The following is a 19922-nucleotide window of genomic DNA, read 5'->3' as shown; positions in this document are numbered from 1 at the left end:
AAATTATAAAGTAAAAACCCAAATTAAAGCCATTTGTAGTTGTAGTTCATACTCGTGGCCAGCAGAGGGAAGTAAACAGTAACATGCGCAGCAGATGCCAAGGCGCTTTCCGCTCTTGTTTCATCCTGTTTGACAGAGGCTCCGCCGGAAACGAGGCAGTTTTTCCGTAGTCATCGTTTACTATCAGGGCTAGTTTCTGTCGGCACAAAGGGCGCATTTTTGTGTTTCCTCGCATATCTGTAATTTAAAAAACAAAACAAAATGCCGCTAGAAAATTTGGAGGAGGAGGGTCTGCCCAAGAACCCTGACCTGAGGATAGCGCAACTAAAGTTTCTGCTCACAATGGACGGTCACCGACATGATGCTAAAGTGAAGACTGAGCTCATGGACGCTATCAAAGCTAACAGTGAGTTAGCAAACGCTAGCATTTAACTGTCGGAATTGCCACGCCAGCCTTTATAATCTGGTCGTTATATGTATGTTGCTAACATTAATGTATGCATATAGGTTTTTGTACCGGGTCAGTTGTTCATAAACGCTGACGGAATCGAAAATATTTTCCAGTTTTGCCTTGCGGTCACTGTAGGAAAATTGGCCATACAAGCTAACGTTATTAGCAAATGTCAGCTAACGTTAGTCAACAGGCAATCCCAAGGATTGTTTACCAGACTTGTGTAGCATTGTCAGGTTATATTCTTGATGTTTTCAAGTCCTGCGTTATTTATTTAGGATTTCTCTTACGGGTAAATATATAAATGCATGCATTACTTTTGTATTATTAAAGTGTCATTCTTTAGAAGGGAGTACACTTCTGCTAAGTCATACATATGAGATGTAAAGGCTATTAGCAAACTTCCACTTTATACTAAGGTGTTTTACTAGTCAAAGTTTAAAATAATCTCGCCCTTTCGTTGCTTCAGATATGGCGCCATACTATGAGGGTCTGTGTAAGGACCTGAAGTGGCAGCTGGACAGTGACCTGCTGAGTAAAATGAAGAAGGCTAACGAGGAGGAGCTGAAACGCCTGGATGATGTGCTGGAGGATGCCGAGAAGAACCTGGGAGAAAGCGAGATAAGAGACGTCATGGTGGCCAAAGCTGAATATCTGATCAGAATTGGAGACAAGGTGCGATTTCCTGAAAGCTTTTTCATGAAGTACTATTTAAATACAGGCATGGGGCTTTACCGGATTTAGCTGGAAATCTAGGTGTTTCATTAACTCAGTGCACAGGCACATTCCTATCTTGATTAGTTAATGGGCACTATTAATAAAATAAAATGACTTTAGCCACAGAAAATAGCTCACTTCAGATGTTACAAAATCCGTACACTGTCAACATGTTTGTGTCGAACACTTAACCATAATATATGTAAGTACTTTTTTTTTTTTTTTTTTTTAAGATGTCACTCTCTGATATCCTTCCTATTCAGCAAACACTGCTTTGTGTCAGAACTAAAATCCTGAGTACTACTTACTGTACCAGCAGCTGTTTGTTAGAACAAGTGGGACTTTTGAATCAACAACACATCAGCTGCTTAGTATTTAGAGTGGCAGGTTCTCTGTAATAAGTTTCTCATTATCTATGTGATGAGTTGTTGTACATCCTAACGTGACCAGACATTGAAGCAAAGTGGTTAGAAGTTGAAATAATAATGCTAACTGTAGTTATAATATTCAGCTGTGGCTTTTTGTATTCAGTTTTTTCTTCTTCTTCTTTTTTTATTTTTATTTGTCAAGATAGATATATCCATGGTCCAGCCCTCCAGTTGTCCAAGGATTTTTTTCTACACAGGTCTGAACAGTAGCAGAGTTAACTGACATTGTCTGTCTTTGTCCTGTGTGTCCACAGGAGGGTGCCCTAACAGCCTTCAGGAAGACCTATGACAAGACAGTGGCTCTGGGTCACAGACTAGATATTGTCTTCTACCTGCTGAGGATTGGCCTCTTTTACATGGACAGCGACCTCATCACACGCAACTCTGAGAAAGCCAAGAGGTAAAGGATCTCTCATCTTTATTGTGGAACATCTCACCCGACTCTTCAGTCTCTTCACTTCTCATCTCTCTGTTCATTTCATCTTTCTTCACAGCCTTATTGAGGAGGGGGGAGACTGGGACAGGAGGAATCGTCTGAAAGTCTATCAGGGCCTGTACTGTGTGGCCATCAGGGACTTCAAGCAAGCAGCTGAGCTCTTCCTTGACACAGTCTCCACTTTTACCTCCTATGAACTTATGGACTACAAGACCTTTGTTACTTACACCGTCTACGTCTGCATGATTGCCCTCAAAAGGCCCGACCTCCGTGAAAAGGTAGGAGCAGGACAGGCTGCATGTACTCAGTACGTTGAAACTGTGTGCAATACACAGTTTTACACCCATGTGAGTAAATGTCTTTCTCTGTAGGTAATAAAAGGAGCCGAGATCTTAGAGGTGCTGCACAGTCTGCCTGCTGTCCGCCAGTATCTTTTCTCACTCTATGAGTGCCGTTACTCTGTCTTCTTCCAGTCTCTGGGTGAGGAAGCCTGTTTTAATTTTTCTTTACAGTTTTTAAATTATTCCAAAATGTACTTAACCTGAATGGGATTTTTACTGCCAAACATTGTGTGTATTCCATGCTGCTGTGTTTTATGCTCTGCCACACTTTTGCCATTTCAAAAATAACCAAGACTTTCTTGTCACTGTACTACAGCCATGGTGGAGCAGGAGATGAAGAAGGACTGGCTCTTTGCACCACACTACCGCTACTATGTGAGGGAGATGAGGATCCAGGCCTACAGCCAGCTGCTGGAGTCCTACCGCTCCCTCACCCTGGGCTACATGGCTGAAGCCTTCGGTGTCAGCACAGAGTTCATCGACCAGTGAGTGCCAGCACACCACACTTATGTGCATCATTTTATACATAAGTCAATCCTCTTTGTACTGTGGAAAGCCTAGTTGTAGTTCTCGCTAGTGCTCAAAGTACTTTGAGACAAGTTGCATGTACATACAGTAGTTTTATTAGAATATCTGAAGTGATAAATTGTTAGTATCTTTATATTATGGACAGTAACATTTCATGCTATTATTTTTGTATGTATGTGGCTCATATTTCAATTAAGCAGGCACATGCCTGGCAAGTTAGGACCTCAGAGTGCATTTAGGCCACACTGTGTCAGTGGAGAACGATACATCTCGCTCCTTTTGACTTTGTATTGAGTAAAAAAGGCACCTCTTTCATAATTCAGTCTTTTTACAAAAAACTGAAAGAAGACTGAAGTGAGGCATTAGCAGGAAGAATGGGAGTAGCTTGCTAACATTCTATCAGCTAACTTGTCCCATAATCGTTTTAGTCATCAGCTGTACCCCAGCATCCCTCTAGATGTATATTGGAAATAAATTGCAACAGTAATTTTCTTCCCATGTGCTAGCATGCTACTGTAGTTAGCTAAAGCACCAGCAAACACACCAGGATGCCTGATGCACTCAGACACAAGGAGTTTTTCCATTATAGGAACCTACCAAAATGTGTTGTGTTGCATTGCATTGAGTAATGAGGGGTGCAGGCCCTCCCTCCTCTGAACGGAGACCAACAGAGAGAAACAGTGGAAAAAGAAAGCAGGAGGATCCACATCAACCCCCTATGCTTGGTGATGGTTAAGGGAAGTACAGGTTATACCCCTTGTTAGGTTCCGATATTGGAAACGCAGCAATAGCGTGTCAGGAATACCAGTTTCACTATTGGTCCAGCAAATGCCTCACCTCTTATCTTTGTCGTCTTAATTTTTATTTATTTGTTCAGCAGTTTTTAAAACTATAACTCTGGGTTCTTTACCTTGTTGGTACTGCATCCTACCACAGTTTCTTTTAGGCATTTTTCAGTTTTTTTTTTTGTAAAAAGACAGACTTGTTAAAGAGATGCCTTCACCCAATACACAGTCAATGGAGAGCAAAGAATTTTATTATTCCCACTAGGTGTGGTTTTCAGAGTATGACATGTGGTGCTCTGTCTCTGTGGTGTTCAAATCAGAGGTGGATACATATATGAATGTTAACCATCAACAGAGATCTGAATTGAGCACGAAGGCCTATAATGTAAACGTTTCTGGTCTAACTGGACTCTTCTCTTTTTCTCAGGGAGCTGTCCCGATTCATAGCCGCTGGCCGTCTCCACTGTAAGATTGATAAGGTGAACGAGATTGTGGAAACCAATAGGTAATATTTCTATTCCTCAAATCTTAATACTTATAGAATTACAAGATCAGGATCCTGTAATAACGAGATAATGCAGGGACTGTAGTGCTGCAGAATTTCCCTGAAAATCATCAGGTTTTAATGAATTCTTTAGTATCAAAGCAATTCAATGACTGCATAGCAAAGGTGAACTATTAATAGCTAATTCAGCATACTTAGTGTTCCACAACGTAAATAACTATAGACTACAAATGGGCCTCGAAGTTGCTACATGTACTGAGCAGGAGTTGGAAAGCTAGAGAACCTGCTTGGGAAACACTAGGTTTCTAAAATTTCTTCAGTATTTACATAATTCTCTCAATACATACAGTAGCACATAGCAGAAATGAACTGATTATAGTTAATTTGGTGTACTTAGTGTTCTAAAACATAAACAAATGTAGGCTAAAAATGGTGCCCAAGCTGCAGCCCAGTCACTCATATCTATGGCAACATACTTGTTGTAAAAGAATGATCTATGCACATGACTGAACTTTTACCATTTGTGACATTTTCTACTAGTATGCAAAAAGTTTTTTTTGAAAAATGTATATTTAAGCTCATATTCTTAGCCCAGTAGACTGTAGGATATAGGGTACTGGATCTAGACAGTTAAATCCAGCAGCCTACAAAGCCTCTCTTAAATAGCAACAGTAACAACCTATTACAAGATCCTGATCTCTGGATCCTGTAATTATGACAAAGCATTAAACATAATAGTCATGTTACTCATGTGAACCAGATGTACACTTCGACAAGAAACAGGCAGTAGGCCACAGGCTATGTAATGTTGCCACCGATACAGTGTGTCATAATGTGGGTGCTGTTTTTAGCCTATGCTATAGGTCTATTTGTTGACATTTTGGAACACCAAATTAGCTATTAGCAGTTAATTGTATTACCTAGCCTATTGTGGGATGTGCAGTCAGATTTATGTAAATAGCCTAATGAAAAAATCTTAACCCAATGTTTCTCAGCAGGTTCTGAAGCTTTCCAACTCCTGGTCAGTACATGTTTAGGTATAGAGCTGTAGTGAGTTACACAGTAGGCAGCAACTTTGAGGCCCATCTATATTGTTTTAAAACACTATACTGAATTAGCAAAAGTGAACTGTTAACCATGCACTATTGAATATATTAACTGAATCAATTTGACACTACAGAATTTAAAACCTGCTGATTTTCAGGCAAGATCTGCTGCGTTCCAACCCCTGCATTATCTCATTGAGATTTCATCGAGATCTTTTTTTGTAATTATCTTTTCTCGTATTTATGTGATGCTGATCTCGTAATTAGTAGTATGTCATAATTACAAGATAACATCCTTTTTTTTTTATTTGCTGAATGCAATGTGCTTCTGTATAACCAGATGTAGAACTCTAAACATTTTTGCGTTTTTTCTCCTCAGACCTGACAGCAAAAACTGGCAGTACCAGGAAACCATCAAGAAAGGCGACCTGCTGCTCAACAGAGTCCAGAAGTTATCGAGAGTGATCAACATGTAACCATGGAACATTGTTCTTCCCAACCCTGAGGATTTACTGTGTATATATATAATAAAACTTGTTTAACTGTTGACATTGTTTTTTTTTTATCTTAGGAAAAAGGCAGACACACAATTTCATATAAATAGCAGTATAAATTATTTTATTTACAGAAACTTGTTACAAAACAAATATACTATACAATCTTTTTTTCTTTAAATATTAATTCTAACCTATGTTTTGTTCATGAATTACATAGCAGCCAATACGTCCAGCTGAAATTGATTCTGATAATGTGTACAAAAAAAAAAAAAAAAAAATCTATACACGCTTTTACATAGTATCAATGGATGTATTTTTTCCTCCCAGACATAAGCTGTATTCTCTTTCACATTCCAAGTCTATGGTGCTAATAGAACATCCTAGCAATGTCTCCCCAAACTGGAAACAATGGTCAAGATGTTAGTGGAGTTTGAGGGTAAACAAAAGGATTGAAGGTTTTTACATACAAATCCCAGTAAACCCAAGGGGGCTGAGGCCAACAGAACATCAACATCTTATCTAGAAAACTTAGATAAACCCAGAGAGACAAGTGTTTCATACTGGGCAGCTGACAAGCTCAGGTTTTTACCACATTTAGGGTTCATAGGCAGATTTAAAGCAAACTCCTAAACACTTAGAACATTCAAGTAAGGTAAAACAACCCACAGAATACTGTCCTCAAACAGTCAGGGTGAAACAAATTCAGGCACTTCCTTAATTTGATATTTCTTTTAAAAGCTGTGATTCAAATTAATTGTTTGGCAATGATAATGCAAACAGTTGGACTGTTGGAAGTCTTCACCTTCCTTGCAATGACTGCTCAAGTCCCTTCAGCCTTTATAAAAGAACATAAGAGTCATTTATAAAATGTGTTAAGGTCTACAGCATGTCAGACTGAAGAGTCCATGGAAACTGGTTAGACAATGGCCACAGCTTCAAGCCTGTATGACATTTTAAAATCACAGGCTAACTGGGTCAAATACTAATTCATAGGCAATGTCAAGTCTTGTAAAAGCACATGTGATTGAGACCTTGAAAAGTGAACGAAGGTATCCTCTCGTACAAACATGCTACAGAGGCAACACTTCACCTTTGCTCCTTAAAGGATATCAGTACACGATTCATGAGATGCTTCAGCTTCTACATATAGGTGTATTGCATTACATTGACTTGGCAGTGAACCACTTCAAATAGTCAAGTTGTCTGATGTCTCATTTTTATTTACTAAATAAATAATGACTTTTGTTTCTAAATTGTACCAAAAATTCAGCGTGTACGAAAAATGTCTGTGCAAAAATACATATTTCACTATGTACAATTTGTTAACAAAATATGTATTCTCAAATAGGGATACTTGTTTGATACATAAGCTACAAGGAAAAAAAAAAAAATTCCGTTTTTTTTTTTTTACGTCTCGGCTTCCCCCCCCCCCCACACGATCTGACATCAGTGGAGGTTCCATAAATCAGCAGGTACTGCCAAAAGATTCAGTATGTCCCGTGAAGCCATCTCCATGAATCTCGCACCATAAAACCCACTCAAGACAATGCAAAGAAAGCAAACATCCCAATGAGATGGGCAAGTATTGCCTGATTTAAGACTCCATTTTGACAAAGGAATAGAATACAACGCCTGGCTAGCGGTTCTACTGTGACAAATCTCTTCACACCACACAGTGTTACACTGAGGCATTGAAGAGCTTGGGTAGTGGTCAACACACAGGAGGGACAAACATACCCACAGAAGACAGGTGATGTGCATAAAGTTTGCTCCAGTTAAGACGTACCAAACCCAATTTCCTATGCAGAGAAAATAACACATTACCATTCACATCTGACCACAAGCAGCTTCACACAGCTGAATGGGTAAAAGTAGTAAAGTTTGTGTAGATTTTCTTCAGATCTACACAGACAATGCACCATCACCATTTCATGAGCAAGACTGCCCACCTTCTAGTAAAAAAAAAAAAAATGTAGTTGGCAAAGCTGACAGCAGCTTTTGGCTAGCTTTGTGGACAACTAAGCAGTGCCAGTGGAGAAAGTAGTTATTTAGTGCTGTTCACAGTTGGGGGTAGGTCTACTGTGGCTATCATTTTGCACGATGAAAAAGATTCAGAAAATTAATAGGTGTCTTCAAGAGCAAGCTCTCTCTCTCTCCAACAAAAGATTCGATCGGGTGGGCGCATCAGACGTCCTTTTCACATTTGAAAGCAACTGTTTTCAGCATGTCTACAGAGACTCTTTGTAGTACAGTGTAAAAAGCTCATAAGAGATCATAAAAAGGTAACACTTGCATAATTATTCTGGGTAACACAAGAACTGACCAGATTGCTCACCTGTCATCAGAGAGAGTCGACTGATGTAAAAGTGAAACATCAAGTTGATTGTGTGTTGTGTTGCAAGTACAGTTTACTGCTCCTCCTGCTTTCCTTCCAAGGCTTCTGAGATCAGGCGCTAGGGGTGTAATTAAGCTGAAAATTCCAGTAGTCCAGCAGAATCTGACATGAGAAAAATACTCGAACACACACGCACATTCACACACGCATTCTTTAACAAATACGGAAGAGATCGGCTTGCTGTCTTCCCCAGTTGCTCGGCGTCATGACGGCTTGTTACGCACAGCCCTTAACCTGAAGCAAATGAGTTCTGAACCGCAGCTCAAAAGATCCATGGTTGTTGCTATTGTTCCTCATACTTGCGACCAGACAGGAAGACCTCTCAGAATACTGGGACAACACGTGCATTGGGAGGGGGGGGGGTCTTTGGCTTGCTCATTAGACCCCTAGCACTCCACATTGCTATCCTCACACAGTGCCACTGCCCCCCACACAGACATGGCTTTGGGAGAAATAGCAAGGACCACACTAACTTCACTGGGCAGTCCAGATCATCTCCACCCTGAGGATTGTGGGAAGCTGAGAGTAATGTGGGTTTGATTTTAAAAGGCCTCGTGCAGTACAGAGCAGTATGCAGACTGCTCTGTACTATTCCCTGGCTGCCTACCGGTTCCATGCACTGAAGCTGGACACCGCTGTCAGGGACGAGCCTTTGGCTGGGGGTGGAAGAAGAAAAAAAAGAGATTAGAATGGTTGTTTTAGTATATATATATATTTTTTTAACAACAGTGTAGGTCTAGGGCACAGACAAAAACTAATGCAGGACTGAAAGACATCAACCATGAGTAGAGGCAGTTTCATTGCTGGTTTTAGTCTCTTGTCTGGGGTTTGTTGAAAATAAATGGCTTTATCCTTTAATAAGTGTAATTGACTTCCAGAATCCATATAAAAACTCAATTTCAATTCTTATGTCTCCTTCATTCATGAAGTGGGGATTCAAATAATGTATCTTCAAGTTACATGACAATTTTTGGCAGCTCCCTAACTGTCACAGTTCCTCTTTGTATAGTCCTGCTCCCCGATTTTTTGTTTTTAAATTTAACCTTTGATTTTTGAAAGGTCAGGGCATAACCTAGGATTCAACCTCTAGAGACCATGAATATGTGTACAAATTTCATTCAATAGTTGAGGTATTTCAGTCTAGACCAAAGTGGTGAACAGTCAGAAAGTCACATAGGCAGTCACTGTTTTCCTTAAAGTCATGCAGCAAGTGTGGTTATAAACCTACATTAAAAGATGCTCAAAGCATGGTGTTACTCGTGCCATTTATTTTTTAATTTATAATTTACTTTAGACCAATGACTGCATCTTGAAGGACCCCTCTGTCAAGCTCCTAAAGTTTGCTGATACAACGGTCATTGGTCTCATCCGAGACAGCGACGAGTCAGCCTACAGACGGGAGGTTGAGCAGCTGGTCCAATGAACATTCCTTTGTCTGACTGCATCGTTTACTGCCTGTTTATTTTGCTATACTACACAGCCTTATGTTGATATATTGTCTACTTGCCCCTTGCTGTTGCCTTGCATGGGGATATATACCAGAGTCAACTTCCTCATGTCCTGGCCAATAAAGCGGATTCTGATTCTGACTTTAAAAAAGGTCAAAACATCAAGTTTTCATAGCTCAAGGTGCCATCAAACTGTGTATGTCCAAGAGTTCAAAATGTTGTCAAATTACACAGATATAAATGAGAAAACTAGAAATTTGAGAAGCTGGAACCAGTGAATGTTCAGCAGTTTTTGGCTGATGACTAAAACTTTAACGAACTTTCACAGATAATTTTTACGTTACATACAATAAACTGTTGTTGGTAACAATCACATACTGTCAGATGGCTTTTAAGTACAATTTTGAAATGTAACAAATGTATAAATAGGGCTGCAAAGTTAATGCAATAAATTAATGCAAATTCCTTTTAAGGCTTTTTTTTTTAATACACAACGCAAGCACATTCTTTGATTATGACCCTCGGCACACCCCGCTGTTTGGGTAATCAGGAAGTAATGCAACAGTAGCGCTGTGAGTGGCAAGCAGAAACAAACCTCCTTGAGCAGAAATGGATAAAGAAAAGGGTCTTTTGAATGGCAAGTTCAGCTTCAAAGCCTGCTAGGTGGTTCTCTTGCCTGTACCATCTATGTGAACTGAGTTACCACTGGAGTACATCAAGTCTCAAATACCACTTGCTGGCTACGCACACAGCTGATGCAGAGAGCCCTCCCCACTCCTCACTAAAGGACAGACCATACTAGATAGTTTGCAATGGAGACGCCTGGACAACTCTACAAGCAACAAACTTTCAACAGCGATAGTTAAATGTGTGGCTACAGCTTGCAGGCCAGTTAACATTGTGAAGAACGAGGCTCTGCTTGAAATAATTTGCAACGCATCCAAAGACTGTATGTATGAACTGCCTTCGAGAGCCACCACTGTAACCAAGATGCACAACTTGTATGAAGACAAGAAAGCTGAAGTGGAGCTGGCATTGGGACAGACAAACATGGCTGCACTCACCATAGACTACTGGACTTCTCTCACTAATCAGTTACCTCAGGGCCCCTTTAAGGTACATTAAAATATTAAGAACAATGTGCGATTAGTGGACAATAATGTGCCTAAATATTTTAGCCAATTGACAACACTAATAAATAGATATTTATCTCTCACTGAAACACAAGTACTCCTCTGTTTTAAAATGCCTCCCGAGTACAAAACCCACCTGATGTAAATGGGAATTGTTGGGTAGCCCTGGCGTCCCTGGAATGCTCCGCCCATGCTTCCCATGGATGTTGTTAATGGCAGGTGACTTGGCCACTTTGGGTCTACCTGGTCCAGGCGGTCCGCCCCCTCCAAGCCCTCCTCCCCCACCTCCACTATTAATGCTACTAGAGGCAGGAGAACTTTTGCGCTTCTTGCCCTCCAGACGCCCATCTAAGTTGTGGTGGCTGAAGCTGGTGTGGTGGTCAGATGAGGACTGGTGGTGGACAAAGGGCCCCAGGGAAAGGGTGGAGTCGCTGCTATTCATCACCACACTCATACGCTTGATGGACTCTGCAGGGCTGCCCGAGGGAGGACCTCGTGCAGGAGGCCCTGAGGACCCACCTGCTGAAGCTCCAGAAGGCTCGGCCTTGAGGCTAAGCGAGTTGGTCCGCACAGTGGGGCCACAGTTAAGCCCCACACTGTGGACTCCACTGTGAGAGGAGAACAATGATGATGAGGATGACGGACCTAATGAGCTGTGGTGGTAGGTGCTCCCTGAGCTGCCGACATTTGCACAGTTCTTTTTGAAAGATGAGGAAGAGGAAGAGTAGCTGGGATTAGAAGAGTAGGATTCAGAGGGGCCTTGGGATGAAGAAAGTAGAGAGCTGTTCTTCCTCTTCTTCCCCAAGCTGCCACTGCTACTGTTACTGTTGGCTCCACTGCTGCCCCCACCAGTGGAGTTGGGGGTGACAGGTGTGGAGGAGCCAGAGGAGACCTCCCGGGGCCTGAAAGACGATGACGACTTGGTAGTGCTGCTGCTGGAGGAGCGGGACTTAAGCGCCCGGCCTGAGGCTAGGGAAGGAGCTGAAGAAGAAGAGGATGAGGACGAGTGGGCTGAAGGCATCTGCGGCGACGAAGACACTTGTCGGGCCTGCGTGGTGCCATAGGCCGGGTGCTCAGCCCCGCTCTGTGGTGAGCTGCGGGCATTTAAGGTGGTCCCATAGGAGAGCACTGACTTGCCCTCGTAAGATTGGCTATAAGGAGTCTGGGATAAAGTGGCAGGGGGGCCCAGGAAGCCTGAAGTGGGAGTGCTACTATGGGAATTTGTGCTTGTCCTATGGGTAGGTACAACAGAGGAGGAGTTCTCCAAGGCCAAGGGGATTTTCCTACAACCAAGCAGAACATGACTCATTACCTATTAACAAGTCAAGAATTCTGACCTACAGAGACAAGATGGTCAGTAGGCATCACAGAGACACATAATAAAATTTAAGATGGACACGCTTACTTCCACATCTGAGAGTTGACATGCTTGTCCATCATTGTGGTTAGGGCACATCGCACTCTGTCCCATCGCCGGTCAAAGGAGTAACAGCCTCTCCCAAACAGTCGACTTCCAAAGGTACAGTACTGGGACCAGAAACAAGGTACACATTTTTGACTTGCTAGACAACCATCTCAAACCTATAATGGATTTTATATTTAAAAATCTGCAATCCGTCATAGTTAAACTACTGTAAGACGATGAAAGAAAAGTTGTTTATGACTAATCAGAGAACAGTGATGGTACTTACAGCTGCCGGTCGAGGATGATAACCTGAATAGTGACAGTCCAGTTTGTCAGCGTCCTCCCGCTCCTCATTCTCTCCCTCGTCACTGGAGGGTCGGAAAAACCCATCGGGGGTAGTTTGGGGATGATGTGGTAACTCGTGGACCACTGCAGGGTCTCCAGTGGTACCACCTAAGTGACTGCTGTTTAATCTAATAGACAGACAGCACAGCTGATTTATTTGCCTTGATAATGGCTAGTTTGTTGTCAGTACACACAGTACATGCATGCAGAACAAAATGAAATATTAGAATCGGTCTGGTGCAGCACTCACCGTGGAAGACCAGGGCTGTGGAATTTGGGCTTGCTGAGTGGCAAAGGCTTAGTGGCATCTGGGGCTGGGCCATTGCCATGAGCCACCTGGTGAGTGTCATGGGCAGTGGTGAGGTGGGAGGAAGGGTGAGGGTCCCTGAGAGGGGGGTTCTGCTGGGAATGGGGTTGGTGGAGTTCTCTCGCCCTCTCCCGCTCCCTTGCTCGGTTCTTGTGCTCTGCCAGCAATGTGTCAAAGCGCTTCCTCCTCCCAGGAACTGCCCTCCGCTGGCTTAAGGAATGTGTCTGATGGGACATTATAAAGGAATTACTATCAGTCTGGCAAGAGCGCTTGCTTAGGCTCCATTCGACCTGATTTGTACCTAAAAGTTTTGGCGAAATGTGTGCAACTTTGCTGAAACTGATCACAGCCATCCAATCAACAGGTTACATTTAACTCTTGTAATTTTTTTCAATTTTTATTGTCAACAAATCCCAAGAAAAGTCCAACACCAGCACTGAAATGATCCTGCTAACAAGCAGTGACTGTGTAAAGCTTAACATAGCTTATCGCTCTGTGCCATAGAGCTCCACAGTTGTCCAAGTTGTCTTGTTGCTTATTTTGACTTGTGCACTTAAATTGGTCAAAACTGCAACTACCAAAGAAAAGAAATTTGTTTTATTTAGCTTTCTGTTATGACAGTGGTCACCTCATTAGTGTTCTCAAGGGGATGGTGAATTTTTGGTAATGTTAGTTTGGTTTGGGTAATATCAGTGTGGGTGGGCAATAAAAATAGCTCACAGTGTCACCCACCATTCCAACAATGACAGAGGCAGTTAACCAGCAGGAGGGCTGATGCTCTTTGCTGCTGCTTAGTCACACTGGTGATTTGAGCGCTTCTTTCCATTACTCAGTGACACCGTACTCAGAAACATATGGAGTGCTGAGGTTTCTACCACCTGCTATGAATTTTGACAGTCTGATCATTTTTCACCACCACCACAACTGAACCAGTAAAAGAAAAGACAGCTAACACTAGCTACAGTGAGGCAGGAGCTGTGGCTGTACAGCAGCTACCAATGACTCCGCAGGTGGTGAAATAACAAAAAGTAACATCTACCGACATTAGCAAGCCTGGCTTCCATGTTTTTGCGTGGAAACTACTAAACCTAGCTTGATGCACTTCCTGAGGAATAAAAACTTAACATGGGACAGAAACTAATGCTACATACAGGAAGCTTGAAAAGCTTGTAGGCCATATAGGCTCCAGCAGTAGCAAGCCACAGGAAATGACAACATGTGTCCTAGAAACACTAGGCCTCAACTGTCTGTTTCCACACATACGTCCAAAACCTGTTCTATCCTCTGTTGTAAAATAGGAAAATATTCACAATAGCTGCAGACTCACTATAACTTATGCTGTTTTACATAAATGGTGAAGAGATTTGGTCCTTTAATGGGATTTGACAATAAGAACACTGTAGAACACTATCAGCAATATGGTTTAAATGATTAAAGGAAATGGCCAGTCATTTTCTATATTATTATTTTTAGCAATCTCCATACAGAGAATAAAATTGAGAATGAATTGTCTCTACTCACCGTTAATGTCCGTCAGCTGTCAGTCCAAAATTAGCATTTTCGTCTGCACAATAGATCTCCATTATTTTTTAAAAACACATTAGTGAAACACACCGCTAACTCTGGGTGACATGTTGTTTTCATTATGAAACGCCAGACCCAACTATGTTATTCCAAAATCTCCAAGCACCCATCATTTCATGACATTAGTGTGAGTCAGAGTCAACTGCAGATGAACAAGATCTTCCGCAAGCTGTGTTTACATTCTGTACGCTACTCATGCTCAGGTCTGGAGGTTGCTAATGAAGAAAAGTGTCACTCATTGCAGCGTGTGCTTTACTGATGATTTTTTAACAACAATGGAGATCTATGGCACAGATGAAAAAGATAATCCAGGACTAATAGCTGACAGACATTTACTGTGAGTAGAGGCAATTCATTGTTGGTTTTAATCTCCTTATGGGAGTGTTGAAAATACTGTTAATATAGAAAATGACTGGCCTTATCATTTAATATTTACTTGAAACCCCCCAGTCCAGAACAGAGGAAAAAAAAGAGACTGATTACCTTGCATGTTAGAGATCTTGTGCATGGTTTACGAGCTGTCACATCCACAACGCCACAGTGGGTATCTGGATTGAACTCGCGTTCTGAGGGCACAGGAGAGGAGTGCGGCGGAACTGTTAAACTTTACTGAAGTGTAAGCTGTGTTGTGTGTCTCTGTAGAATATGTCATATTCTATAGAGTGTTTATAAATCAGACCTGACAATGTGAAATGTTAACAGGACAAAACTACAACAGTTTGTTTTCATCAGCCCACCTGACACTTTCTTGCTAAAGTGGCGTCTGCTACTGGCACTGCTGCTGTCCTGCTTCTTATCCGAGAGGACCGAGAGGTGGCCCTTGCCATTAGGAATCTGACCCGGGGCCAGTAATGGAGGCATTGGTATGGAGGGACAGTTAAGGCCTGATTTAAGGGCTGATGAGGAGGAGGAGGAGGTGATGGTAGTGTTGGAGCTCACAGTGGTGCTAGAGGAGGATGTGGAGGAGGATGAGGTGGTGGCAGGGGCAGATGGGGCCTGCACCAGCTTAGAGGACGAGTCCACCCTCAGATGCATCTTCTCCACCTTGACAGCCGGGGTAAGGCTGGAAAATAAGGTTACAGAGATGAAGAGGGCAGCAAGGAGGAAGCTGAGAGTTAGAAACATTGAGCCAGTGAGAAATGCATGGTAGGTGACAGATGTGCATGTATGGATGGAGCTGGGAGGACAAAACATAAATCTAATATCATTCATCATTTAGCAAAGACTCAAAAAGCACAAAACAAAGACATTTCAATGTAGCAAAGCCATATTATTGGGTCATTGAGCATAAAATACAACCCTTTCCTTAAAATTTTCAAACTTACATAAATATACAGCGTTGTCTTTGGCAAAACCATCTTTAGTCGAGTGTGAACATTTTAACCAGACAACAGCCAGGTTTTCTTTTTTGTTGTGTGGGTACTCATGAAATTAACATTATAGCTGAGTAGGTCTACTGGCAACAGTCATTTTAGTACAATTTAGCAAAAATAATCAAACTGTAATTTGTCTTTCTTTTCAATACTGTGATTTAATATGCAATTGTTTCCCCCTTTTTTATTCACTGTCAACAGTCTTTACTATAATTGACAACAGAGGACAAACCCAAAATCCATATACAAGTGTAGCTGGTGCTGAGGTTTTGGTTCACTGTCGTTCAATTTGCTTTCTATTAAAGTGTATTTCTATTTTTCTCTTTCCTGTAGCTGGTAATTTGTCTATAGAGAGTGTGAGATTAAAATTCACACTGGACAGTACAGTAGTAAATACAGAACAGGCACATTTTTTCTTCCTTCATTCATACAATTCTGCAGATCCGAGTTCATCACAGACTTCGAGTAGTGTATTAGAATTTCTGATGAAACCAGAACAGAAATGTAAGCTGTACAACAACACCCTGCTAAATAAAATCAGACTAGCTTAATTCTGATTTCCTGTTATGCTGTACAACCTGACTGGTGTTTGTAGTGGACTCAGTGGGAGCTGTGATCCTGAATCCTGTCTTCTGCACAGTTATTGCTGCTAGATGCACTGAGCTGTTTGAAGTGTTTAATATTTTTTTAAACTCCTGCCACACCTTAATGTTTTTTAACTGTGCTATTCATGTAAAGTGAGTCAGCAACAGTCACTGCTGCCGCCTCAGTGTTCAAGGATGATGATAGTATAAACAGCAGCTGGGTGGCATAGCCGCAGGACCAGACTGACAGTTAGTGGAGGGAGACAGAGGTGAAGAGAACAGCCAGCGGGCTGTGCTGCTCCACATATGTAAAGATGACAATCTGTCTTTATCCCTCTGATCTCACAGCTTTTCTAAGCTGGTTTAGTTTACTTTGTTTTCACTACTGTGGACAATATATTTAAGCATTACAAATGACAGTGTGCGTTTTATTTGTCAGAACAAACAATCCTGTATTATAAGGCACAGGTGGCAACTGTTTTTTTTTCCTCATGTTGAAAGAATGTGAGGTGTTGCCTTGCCCTGTTGCTACCTTAGCCAGGCACTTTTGGCACATTATCTGTTCCTGGTGTGGATCCTCTGGACTAAAACCAAAATAGGTCCAGATGACATAGGCTACGGTTTCTCTTTGACACTAGTGTTGTCTCTTGGTTGATGTCATTTGAGTTTAATCGGACTGGCTATAGTCAGTGAAGCTAGTAGCACCAAAGGTGGAAATTTATTGCTGTGGCTTTCCTTTTCCACTCTCACTCATTTACTCTGCAGGTTTCAGTGAAGACTGCAAAGGAGGGCTGAGAATGTGTGTGCTTGAAGCCAGAGGGGACACTGCGTGGATTGTTTAGAATCTACAGTGTTTAAAAATACATTTTAATGGCAGTTTAAATGGGGCCTTTTGTGGTTTGAAAATTGTGTTTTGTTAAACTGTGATATCTCTTTGGAAGTGATTAAACATTCAGCCCTATAGCCAATGAAATAAACTGACTCATGTTGCAGCTTAAGACACTTCACAAAAAATAATTAAAATTGTGGCTTTATAAAAGCACACAATTTCAATATCAAAACAATTCAAATCCTCATGCCCTAGCCTTTGTACATATTGCCATATTACTCAACCCTAGGAGCTCACAGCGCTGCAAATGTCGCACACACACACAGTAAAACTTACATCTTTTCCGGCTGGAGCATCCTGACGGGTGCAAAGGGGGGTCTTCGCTGAATGCCTGGCAGCTTCTCTTTGGCTGATTTGAGGAGTTTGGGATTGGAGGAGGAGGAGGACGTCGAAGAGGAGGACAAGCTGGATCCAGTGGTGGAAAGTCGGCCTCCACTTGCCACTCCAGCAACAGACCCCGAGCCCAGCCCAGACCCAAAGCTACTGCCGCTGCTCCGGTTCCTGCCTGACACGGAGAACGGCGAGGTGGAGGAGGGCTTGCTGGCTGAACTGTGTCTTCTCTCTGAAGCGACAGTATAAACCAGTCTGACATTAAAACATAACAGTTCACTCAGATGATTAGAATTAGGCATCACATCACTCTGATCAAGCACTGCATCAAACTAGTCTATATGTGAAAATGTGGCAGTGACTGGGCCAAAAGTTGGGAAGAAAGGAAAACACATGGGAACCTAGACATTTCAGTAGAGAGCAGTTGACCATGACAACAAACAAGCATAATCTGCAATTCATGCCAGCTCAGCCAAAAATAGAACCAGCCAACAGGTCAAGAGCTTCATTTCCTGACTAAGCTTCTTATAAAAGGTACTGTGCAATCTGATAAAATGCAGTATGGCAACAGAGACCAAACTGTGAATGGAAAGACAAAAATAGAAGAAAGAAAAATCATCACTGACTGCTTAAAAAAAGTGGATTCCAGAAATACTCAAAATAAATTCATTGACATTTCCACTACTGATCTAAAACACAGACTCATTCCACAGAATCCAGAGTTGAAGGAGAGTGATCTCCAATGAAGTTTTTTTTTCTTTTTTCTGCAGTAATTGCAGATCATGGGAACGTTGAACAGTTCCAAACATTAAGAGCAGCACGAGAACGAGACGAGATGAAACTTTGAAGATTTCTTAAAAATGGTTTAATGATGAAATAAAAATGAAAAAAAGTCTTTCATTCGAATGAAAGTTAAAATGCAAAACAATGCAGGTGCATTCTGAAATGTTTTAATCATCTTGTAATGACTGTCACTTCAGTTCTACTTTCTAAGTACAGTCCGAGTGAAAAATATTGGCACCCCTGCATTTTGGAAAACTTGCAATCACAAATTCTTTGGTATCCTCATGTTTATTTCAATTGTTTGCATTGGAACACAAAAAAGCCAAATCTGATCCATTCCACAAAGAACTCCAAAAATGGACTGGATAGAATTTTCACATTTTCAAAATAATAATTAGTAATTGTATTTCAGGCATGTGATGCTCTTTTAATTTGTAATGAAACTCACCTGTAGCAACCAACAAGTGCTCACAATATCAAAATGACACTTGCATCCAGTTAAAATGGAGAAAAATTGACAACCTTTGTGCCGTGTGGACCACACTGAACATGGAGAAAAGAAAGAAGAGGAAAGAATTGCCTGAGGATTTGAGAAGCACAGTAGTGGAAAAGCCTGGACAGTCTCAAGGCTCCACGTCCATCTCCAGAGATCTGGCTGTTCCTGTGTTTCACGGGCTGGAAACGTGAATGACGCCACTCACGTCGACTTGTCACAACGTGGCCATATCATACAAATAATTAAATTCATTGCCAACTATTGTTATTGATTTTATTGATTAGTTGGTACAGCCCATTTGGAACTATTTAAAGCCACAAGCGACGTGACCAGCTGCCATTTTTGACCCCTCAGTTTCGCAGCTCTTCCATCTTAACGGCTCTGATAGAATCTGGACTTCATTAGCTGCCACAGCATAAACCACCAAGAAAATAAGAAAATGAACAGGACAGTAAACTCATGAAGGCATTTTTTTTCCATTTTAGTGCAACTTGCACCAGAGTCTTGAGTCCTGTCCAGGCAGCAGCTCCCTACAGGCCTCTGGGGTCACAGAAGGGTCACACAGATACTCCTGCTGCTCTGACCATAAGAGGAGTGAGACAGTGACAGAGAGAGGAGCTCAGGAGAAACAGGCAAATAAAGGTTAACCTGACCTTCTTGTTGTCTAAACTGGCGCATGAGTTCAATGGCAAAGAATGAGTTGAGAACACAAGAGCTTCAGGAGAACTAACAGGTTTTGAAAGAAAGCATCTGCCGCCAGCTACTGTGGTGAGAAGTGGGCTTGGTGAGCCAACCTTTTATTGGGATAACTCCATGGTGTAGCTGGGAAATGGGCTACACGCCAAAGCTCAGTCTCAGCAGGTGAGCCGCAAACAAGCTTGTTGCTACAGAAACAGTGGAGGGGACATTAACACACATGCACGCCCAGAGCCACCACTCCCTGATCTCTCCAAAACACACACCTTCGACTTGTTTAACCTTCTTCCAATTTCTCTTTTCAAGGAGAACAAAAATAATTTTTAGAGTGCTCTCTTCTCACCTAAGGGCCTCTCTCCACACATCTATTCATGACACACTCCACATACATTTCCTCCCACTTCTTAGCAGCTGAATAAC

The 19922-nt window shown here is 41.8% G+C and overlaps 2 protein-coding genes across 4 annotated transcripts in view; one reads left to right on the top strand and one right to left on the bottom strand.

The window, feature by feature from the left end:
* The first annotated feature begins 101 nt into the window (after positions 1–101).
* On the top strand, positions 102–5768 carry psmd6 (proteasome 26S subunit, non-ATPase 6). Its single transcript, XM_020592536.1, has 8 exons — positions 102–406; positions 921–1126; positions 1851–1996; positions 2091–2310; positions 2404–2512; positions 2690–2858; positions 4114–4191; positions 5617–5768. The coding sequence occupies exons 1-8, from the start codon at positions 262–264 to the stop codon at positions 5711–5713; spliced, it is 1170 nt and encodes a 389-aa protein (XP_020448192.1). The 5' UTR covers positions 102–261; the 3' UTR covers positions 5714–5768.
* Positions 5769–7140: 1372 nt separating this feature from the next.
* atxn7 (ataxin 7) overlaps positions 7141–19922 on the bottom strand; it is a 29874-nt gene continuing 17092 nt past the window's right edge. For all 3 annotated transcript variants that reach the window (XM_020592957.1, XM_020592958.1, XM_020592959.1), the window contains 8 exons: positions 17474–17759; positions 15089–15414; positions 14835–14917; positions 12711–12991; positions 12402–12588; positions 12116–12237; positions 10847–11993; positions 7141–8785 (listed from right to left, as the gene is read on the bottom strand). In XM_020592957.1, coding sequence (XP_020448613.1) covers positions 8768–8785; positions 10847–11993; positions 12116–12237; positions 12402–12588; positions 12711–12991; positions 14835–14917; positions 15089–15414; positions 17474–17759 — 2450 coding nt within the window. In that variant the 3' untranslated portion in view covers positions 7141–8767. The remainder of the gene's footprint in view (positions 8786–10846; positions 11994–12115; positions 12238–12401; positions 12589–12710; positions 12992–14834; positions 14918–15088; positions 15415–17473; positions 17760–19922) is intronic.

This window comes from Monopterus albus, unplaced genomic scaffold, assembly GCF_001952655.1.
Source record: "Monopterus albus unplaced genomic scaffold, M_albus_1.0 scaffold18.1, whole genome shotgun sequence".
Classification (NCBI taxonomy): Eukaryota; Metazoa; Chordata; class Actinopteri; order Synbranchiformes; family Synbranchidae; genus Monopterus; species Monopterus albus.
The sequence above is the reverse complement of the archived record's forward strand: the minus strand, read 5'-3'. Positions and strand labels throughout refer to the sequence as shown.